The 8,687-nt window shown below is 33.2% G+C and overlaps 2 protein-coding genes across 3 annotated transcripts; one reads left to right on the top strand and one right to left on the bottom strand.

The window, feature by feature from the left end:
• Positions 1–519: 519 nt before the first annotated feature.
• LOC8259342 (agamous-like MADS-box protein AGL15) lies at positions 520–6,246 on the top strand. 2 transcript variants are annotated; one of them, XM_015728503.2, is made up of 8 exons: positions 520–1,000; positions 3,092–3,167; positions 4,322–4,386; positions 4,484–4,583; positions 4,736–4,777; positions 5,088–5,123; positions 5,223–5,395; positions 5,854–6,246. In XM_015728503.2, exons 1-8 carry the CDS (start codon positions 819–821, stop codon positions 5,939–5,941), a joined length of 762 nt encoding a protein of 253 aa, XP_015583989.1. In that variant the 5' UTR covers positions 520–818; the 3' UTR covers positions 5,942–6,246. The 2 variants fall into 2 exon arrangements, with proteins under 2 accessions (XP_015583989.1, XP_002534454.2); XM_002534408.3 differs by having other exon boundaries at positions 526–1,000; positions 5,082–5,123.
• Positions 6,247–6,344: 98 nt separating this feature from the next.
• Positions 6,345–7,563, bottom strand: LOC107262485. The gene has a single exon (XM_048375959.1). It carries the CDS (start codon positions 7,427–7,429, stop codon positions 6,488–6,490), a length of 942 nt encoding a protein of 313 aa, XP_048231916.1. The 5' UTR covers positions 7,430–7,563; the 3' UTR covers positions 6,345–6,487.
• Positions 7,564–8,687: the final 1,124 nt, after the last annotated feature.

Raw genomic sequence — 8,687 nt, 5'->3', positions numbered from 1 at the left:
CAAAAACAAAAATAGTGATTACACATTTACACTTTCTCCAAAATTGGCATAAGCATAACCAAATTGAACAATTAGTATGTATTCAACAAAAATGGTATAAAGTATCACTAAATTGAGAAAGAAAAAGAATAAGAATCTCCTAATTAGATTTTAGGCACAAAAATACATAAGAGAATAAAAGTAAGAAATAAAGGTTCATGAAATGCCCATTGATCCAATCAAAGTGATATAATATTAACACAATTTATGATTTAAACCGAACCTTAGATTTTATTTAAATAAAAGTAAAATGCTAAATTTAGTAAATAAATGAAAAAAGAAAAGAAAATAGAAAAATAGAAAAAAGGACCACAAAGAGGGTAGTAAAAAACAAAAAGAAAAGGTAGGTGGGTCCTACAAAAAAAGGACTCCATTAGCACCAAACCACTCCAAATGTGGCAAAAGAATCATGCAGCACACTCTAATTTAGTATACAGAGCCATGCAAACTTGCCGTTTCTAGCCTCTCTATCTCTCGCCATTTGTGTAAACAGAAAACGCTCTCTTTTTCTCTCTCTCCCTCTTTCTAAAGCCCCTTTTATCTTCTCTTCTCTCTATATTTAGCAAAACCCCCACCCAGCCCCAATTAAGAGCTCTTTTTTTTCTTTTTTCTTTTTTCTCTCTCCCTATCTAGAGAAAGAGAGAAAGGAAAAAGCTCTTTTTTTTTTCTTTGTTTTGGCTTCGTTTTGTGTTTAAAAGATTGAAACTTGAAGTTTCTGAAAGGTTGGTTTTTTTGTGGGTTTTGATCAGTTGGGTTATTTTATTTCTTGGAGGGGGAAGATGGGTAGAGGTAAGATTGAGATCAAGAGGATTGAAAATGCAAATAGTAGACAAGTCACATTCTCTAAAAGAAGAGCTGGGTTGCTTAAAAAAGCTCAAGAACTTGCTATCCTTTGTGATGCTGAGGTTGCTGTTATTATCTTCTCTAACACTGGCAAGCTTTTTGAGTTCTCCAGTTCTGGGTACGGATTGCATTTTCTCTCTTTCTCCTTTTCTGTTTTGTTGTTTGCTCTCAAGGATTGAATTTTAGTTTTGGGGATTTTTTTTCTTTAAGAAAAAAAAAAAATTTAGATGCATGGTTGCAAGTCATTGCATGTCATAAATGACTGGGTATTCTGGCTTTCTGAAAAATGTCTATGTTTAAATGGACTTTTCTGTCATTATCCTGTACTTCATGAATTAATGACAGGGGCTTTTAAACTTTTTTTTTTTTGTTCTTAAAGGTTTTGGATTATTGCATGTGATTTTTATCTAATTCTTTAATACACTTATGAGCTCCTTTCTAGTTCTTTAATCATTATTTTTTTTTTTAATACCCAATAGTTTTTTTTCCCCTCCCTTCATTAATCAATAGCTGCTGCAATTTTTTTTGGAAGGTTTAAATATATTTTACCTGCAAGCTTTCGAAAATTCCATTCAGTGGTATTTACTTTTTTGGATAAAATGTTCCTTTCAGTTACCTTCTTCTCAACTTGACTAGGATCATTTGGGTTTTGGAGGTTTATTGTTTGCTTGTCTGCATATTGCTGCAGATCGTAAGATAGACATGCGTGTGAGGTTTTGCTCTATTTTTTTAAATAAATTTTAACGGTAATTTACATTGTTTCATATGCATTTTTTATTCTATAGTTTAGGTTGATGAAGTTTTTTTTTATCCCCAGAATATGTTTTTGACCTTCACTGTATTTGCCTAAATAATTTTTTAGCTGTGTTTGTAACAGGCAGGGGAATGATTGATCTTTTGTTTTCATTCTATTTGATGCATATGTTGGATGATAAATTATTTGTATTCTGCCAGGGATGGGACTTTTTTAGTGTTATTGGATTAATTACTGTTTTGGGCACTCTGCTCTTGAAACTTTTAAGTTTGGAGCTAAGTCAATAAGGGGCAGTTCCTCTGCTGTTTTGAGACTTACAAAGCAAAAGTACATACAAATGTGCTATAATACCCTGACTAGCTTAGTTGTTGTAGTCTTGATGCTATAACCAAAACTACATAGATTACATTTGATAAGCTATAGACATCATTCAGTATCTTTCTGATAGGTAAAAACTTTGTTGCAATGCTAAGTATATCATCCTAGTAAACTGCCAGGCTGCAATTGGTACCAGTTCAATGGGACAAATTTCTTATGCACATTTACAGGAATCTTTTAATTATAGATGTTGGGATGTCATTGTTGATTCTGGACTGTTGATTAGTAAGCTTAACCAATTGTTGAAGATTGGAAATTTTTATCAGGAAATTAGGTTCTGGGACATTGGTTGATGAGGAAGGAGGTATAATGCTGGTAGAAAAGCTAAAATAAGTGTATAGAAGCATAGAACATAATGCATTTATATTTCTTTTTGGTCTTTAGATTTGTGTTCGACTTTGAAGATTGATCGACATGAAAGAAAATTAGGGGATTCAGTACTAATTTAGTTCATTACAATAATTTAGAAAAGTTCAAGAAATTTACACTGCTCTGCCACATTAGGCTGAATGTCAATATAGCTTCATGGATAAAATAATTTGAAAATTGATTCCTGCAGCAAGGAACATGTTATAAAATCAGTGAATGCATGATTAATTTAGTAATTGATATTCACAAATTGACAATGAACTGTGGCAAAAGAAACAAAAGATAGAGATGCAGAGTGACAACAGCTCCTTTCATGGACTTGAGTATGAAGACAGGGAATTGTATAGTCAGAAGATATTGATATTTGTCATGGCAAAAAGGTAGTGGTAATCCTGGAATTTCATGTCTTAGTATATGGTGGTAGTACACCAATTAAGTACAAGGGTATAGAAAGTAAGACAATGCTTAGAACTAGCGAGGATTTGAGAAATCGTTGGAGCAATAGAGACCAGTTGAGAGATATTCAAGCAGAGCATATAGGCAACGCTTAGAACTAAATGATTGTTAATATAGAAATGGGGAGGATCATTCAACATTTTGTCTTTTTTGTTTGCTTGCTTTTTCTTTGTCAGAAGAATCAAGCACAACTTGTATTACTTCTTCTCAAATTATTGACTTGTGATTCTGTTCTTACTTCTGTTTTTACAGCATGAAGAGAACACTTTCAAGATACAACAAATGCCTAGATTCCCCAGAGCCTGCTAGAGTAGAATACAAGTCAGAGGTAACCCTTGAATCACTTTTAGATTTGCAAAAACTGTTTATTTGTGCATCTGGTGCATGTATAGGTTATGGGTTCTCTATTATGTGGAACTAAGGTTTCTTCTGATACACCTTTCTCACTCTTCCTCTCTAAATTTTTGTTTGATGTTATCCATTGTGTTAAGAAATTCTGGAAAAATGAAAACTGAATGTGAATATTCATGTGTCCTTCAGAACATCACTAGAATATTTTTAGTTATTTTTCTAATACACGAAAGTCAATTTTAGTTCTCTTTTGGAGACGGAACTTCATCCTTTTTCTATTTTGTTATGACACAATGCTTGTAAATGAAATTGTAGCTCCTTGGGCATAGGAACTCAAATACTTCCTTCTTCTTCTTTGTCTGCATTGTTTTCCCTTAGACATCTTCTTTCAGGAATGTTTTACCATGTTCGATACTATTTAATTGTAAAAAGAACCATAGAAGAAAACAGACAACACTTCTTCCCATTCTGTTTTCCCATTTCTGCATTCTGGGATTTCCGCGCAGTATTTTGGGCTTGGTGGTTTGAAAATAAACAAATAAATGTTGACCTTTGGAAACACATATATAAAAGTGCTAAATCATTTATACGATATTCACTGTTCAGATCTTTTTTGCTTCCACCTTCCACAACTTTGATGTTTTGATCTTTGTAGACAATGATGTTGGAGACTGGAGAGCAATAAAACAATTCCTACGCTGGAATGAAATTTGAGGTTTCTTTTGCCCAGTATAAGATATTAACGTGGAAGATTTAAAGGAAATAGTTTTCAAATTGTAAAGTAGGAAAAGTAAAGATATTGGCTTTACTTGCTAGCTTCCACTGCGGATAGACTATTTTAATTAGGATTTGAAATTTCTATTGGAGGGCGGGGAATAATTAATACACTGATATATTTCAATCAAACTCCCTCAAGTAGGGCTGTGGGATGATCATTAGAATGATGTCTTCTGCTAGTCCTTTTAACACTAGCCCTGCTTAAAATTGTCCACCATACAGGTTACATGGTTTTCTTAACCATAATTTACACTGGCTGAATTTATGATTATTCTCTTGTTGAACTTCGATTATGACAATTAGTCTCTATATATAAGTACAAATTGATGTTTCCAATGGTTGTTTCTTCTTCAGAAACAGAATTCCAAGGAAGTGGATGTTCTTAAAGAAGAAATAACAAAGCTACAAGTGAAACAATTGTAAGTGTTCTTTGACTAATTTTGTTTCATTTTAGCAATAACTTTAGGATATTGCAGACCTCACTTTTTTGGTGTGTCCATGATTCTGTTTCTATAGGAGGCTTTTGGGCAAGGACCTGGCTGGCTTGAGCTTGAAGGAATTGCAACATCTAGAGCAGCAATTAAATGAAGGCTTATTATGTGTGAAAGAGAAAAAGGTTCTACCAGTCTCTTTGTTTGACTTTTTTTTTTTTCTTTTTTTGCTTGTCCAAGTATCATAGCATAAAGCATAAGTCACCCATATTAATGTGGCAATCCCATGTGGTTAGGCATTTCCAGATCCTTATTAATCAAAATTCTATATTTCCAGGAGCTATTACTAATGGAACAACTAGAGCATTCAAGAGTCCAGGTAATCTAAGCCTAACTATTGCATGTGCTTTACCTGAAACTATTTTCAGGGTCAATGTTACATTGTAATAGAATCATTTTGCCAAGAAATATGAGAATAAAATTTGAACTATGTTACTTTTGGTCGTTAAATTCAGAAATTAACTTGTGTTTGAGGGACAGCTTACTCCCATCATACTAGTGAAATCTGTTATAGTTAGGTTACATTTATTTCGATTAATGTTAACAAAGTTGATCATTTTTCTGCTTACAGAAAGAACTAGACCTTTCTTTTTTGACACCAGTTAATCAATGTTTCTTATCAGGAACAGCGGGCTATGCTGGAGAATGAAACTTTGCGCAGACAGGTAAACTATACTTTTCTGATGTAAATGTGAGTCTCTTTATTTACATTCTCTTTGAAAAATGGGTCACAAATCCCAGTTTTTGCTCGTTTACTGTTGAAGGTTGAGGAGCTTCGAGGTTTCTTTCCGTCAACAGATCACTCAATCCCAACATATCTTGAATACTATTCCGTAGATAGGAAGCATTCTCTCATAAACAATGGTTCTGCAAGTCCTGAAATAGCATGCAATTGTTCAATGGAGAAAGGGGATTCAGACACTACGTTGCATTTAGGGTATGTTTTTCCCGTCATTATGCACCTTTCATCTGTCTTTATTGCACTATCAGTTGTTATCCTCTTAATTGATTTTGCATGTGGTAACCGAAGTATATATCAGCATTGCCTAACTAGATATTAAAGTTCGACTTTTGCTGGTGGCATTTTTTCTTTTCTGAAGTGGGGTTCAGATGAAATTATTATCAATTTCGCTACAATGTTAGTTCGTACTGTTCATACCTCTCTTTTCGTCAGTATCTAAACTCAATCGAAGAAATTGTATATAAAAAATTAGTAATGTCAATTTCTTTATAAAAATCAACTAGATTAGTTCATGCCTATTTTCAGTCAGCAGTTTAAATCATTTTCTTCTATAATACTAAATGATTTGAGGTCTTGTTCTTATCCAACTACTCTCATATATAAAAAAAAAAATCATTGCTGTCTCATTCTCACATGCACTCTTTGTTGCCCAGGTTGCCAACTGATGCTTATCGAAAGAGGAAGGCACCCCAGGGAGAAAGCCCTTCCAATGACTCGGAGAGCCAATTAGTCCTGCTGTAATCCTTTAAATGACATTTTGTTTTACTGTTAATAGAAACAGAACTAAAATGGTAGAGTTGGTTCTAGCCGTTTTTCGAGGCATCAGTTTAGCCGAACAGGACAAACAAAAAATTAGCACTTAGTACTCCTTCAGTTACAGATGTTTCCATTGTGGGAGAAAAGGTGACAGAGTTGGAAGCAAGTGGTAGTTAGTGTTGCCCATTTTGGGTAATGGTTTTTATAGATCCTTTTTTCCACCTGTATCAGAATAGTGAATGCTGCCTAGATTTTGGTTTATATCCATCCTTTCCTGAATTCATCAGTAACTAGAATGCACTACTTTTGCAGCTTCTTTTAACATGTTTTAAATCTAACTTCTGAATGAGATTATACAGGCAATTTTTCAGAATTTACAATTTGAAGATGATCAACCATGTATTTATATCTTAAAAATTTTCTTTGCAGCTTTACAAAAGATCCTATAATTGCTATAAAATAAAATTGAAGTAACTCTATATACAACAAAATTAAGAACAAACAATACATATAAACTTATAAACCTTGTTACTACTTCCGAAATCTAATACCATCAAGCAATTCATTTCTCCAAGCTAATACTTCGGAAAAGAATAGATTCACCTCCTTTCCCAAACCATCCAGCATCTTCTCAAACACCTCCATTTTTCTCCGCAGTTCCTCTGCTGCATCACTGCTGTTCTTACCAGCTATAGCAGCAGCAAGGAAAGCAGCTGAATCTTTAAGCTCTTTTACATCCTTTAACACACATCCTTTCTCCATCACAACACCACAAATACTTGAATCCAGATTGAGCAAAGAAGGGTTAGACAATACCCCATCTGATTTTCTCATCTCCAAGAATACCTTTGCATCCCCACTCAAACCAGCCAATACAATACTGCATAACCATAATCCTACGCCCCTTAATTCCATCAGGGCTTGAAAAACAACCTCTTCTTTGTCTGAGCTAGATGTTTCTTTCTCATCTTCCTTCTTTTCTTTATGTTTAAACTCGTTACCTCCCAGTCTCTTTAACTCGATCGCCTCTAGACGCTCAATCCCCGAAGAAGGTGAACTTTCCACAAGGCTTAAAGCATGAGAGAGAGCAAGTCGAATTTGTCCCAGATAAGAAAGAGAAGAACTAATGGAGTTGAGAAGATCCAATAAGTCTAAGCTATACTTGAGATATGCTTCCATGGATTTGGCCTTCCATTCACTCATATGGTAGTCTATCTCCACAACTAGCTTTGCAAAAGCTTTGTTGATAAAGGGCAACACCTGAAAACATTCCTGAATCCATTCCAAGGACATAATTTCCAACCCTCCAGGCTTTGAATTCAATAACAATCGAGTTATAGAACTCGAAACATCGGATCGAAACGCCTGTAAAGAAGCTGAGAAGGCTTCCGACTGCGGGCGGCCACGGTGGTGGTGATGATGATTCTCCAGTTTGGAGTATAACTTGCTAATCTTTGCTACCAAGAGTACCATTTAGCACTTAAAATACAAAAGAGAGCTAGGTCTGAAGGCTAGTTTTTTCTGTATGAAGTTTTTCTGAGTTTGTTGGGTGCTAGAAATGAAAGTTTGTGGCTTTTATATACAAGTTTGAAAGTGGGTTGCTTAGTCTTCTTTTCCTTGTGTTATTTGTTTTATAGCTGAACAGAAAGAAACACTTGAAAAAGGAGGCAAAAACCAGAAACAAGTAGCAGTTTTGGTGGAAGTGGGGCTTTGAATATTGAACAGGACAAACAAACAGGAGACTAATGGACGGCAGTCAAATGTGCTTATCCAATTCCATTATTAAATGGAAAATTTTATGTTTTGCTTCAGTTACACATGATCACACGTTATGTTATTAAAAGAGCTTGTAGTGAAAGGTTACTAAAGGCCCAAGCCACACACGTTTTGGACAACCATGTCCACTTGTGGGGGGTGTTTGCTTTCCAAGTAAGATAGGAAGGAAAGGAAAGAAAAAGGAAGGAGGAGATGTACTTGCATAATTATGTTAATTGCATTTAATATATATATATCATCATCCTACTTTGCACAATATTAAAGGTGCTTTTGAGCTCTAATCTCACTGTAAAAAAGCTTTTCAATTATGATTTAGTGGTGCTACTGAACATTGTTTTAATGGACATGTAATACTATTAGTTGTAGTCACTTACAAGTTATGTTTGTCAACTAATCATCCAATTTATTATCATGAAAAAACGATAGACTTAGAAAGTATTATGTTTATATATAAAATTATAAAATTTAGATTTAGTTCACTCAAAAAATAATAAATTATGAGCCTATTTATTAAAAGAATTAAAATTTGACTTATTTAGTTTTAAAAAGTTAAAATTTTAAATTCTTAAACACATTTTTGTATATCGCATCATTAGATATCGTATTTATAAATTAATCAAATAAATATTATTCTTAATTTTATATTCAATTAAAACATAAAAAATTTTAATATTATTTTATTTTTAAAAAATTTAAATTGTGTATATTTGATTTTTGAATATAAATTAAGAGGTCATGGATATAAGTCTAGGGAGCTATTTGCTGAAAAAATTTAAATTTAGTTACTTGAAAAATTAATTCTTTATCTGAATTTATTTTTACAAGTTAAGAAACTTCTAAATTTAAATTTAATATTAATAAAAAATTATTATTTTTATATTAAATTTTAAAAAATAGCTATTTCATATTAAATAGTAAGTGACCCATTGATTTAAGAAAAAAACTCCATTTATCA

This window comes from Ricinus communis, chromosome 6 (assembly GCF_019578655.1).
Source record: "Ricinus communis isolate WT05 ecotype wild-type chromosome 6, ASM1957865v1, whole genome shotgun sequence".
NCBI lineage: Eukaryota > Viridiplantae > Streptophyta > Magnoliopsida > Malpighiales > Euphorbiaceae > Ricinus > Ricinus communis.
Note: the sequence above shows the minus strand (reverse complement) of the source record. Positions and strands in the feature narration are given on the sequence as shown.

Excerpts from the sequence above, each read along its gene's own strand:
- LOC107262485 (XM_048375959.1), bottom strand. The coding sequence starts at position 7,429 with ATGGTACTCTTGGTAGCAAAGATTAGCAAGTTATACTCCAAACTGGAG.
- LOC8259342 (XM_002534408.3), top strand. The coding sequence starts at position 819 with ATGGGTAGAGGTAAGATTGAGATCAAGAGGATTGAAAATGCAAATAGT. Across the intron at positions 4,778-5,081 it reads TAGAGCATTCAAGAGTCCAG|GAACAGCGGGCTATGCTGGA; the intron begins GTAATCTAAGCC and ends GTTTCTTATCAG. Across the intron at positions 5,396-5,853 it reads GACACTACGTTGCATTTAGG|GTTGCCAACTGATGCTTATC; the intron begins GTATGTTTTTCC and ends TTTGTTGCCCAG.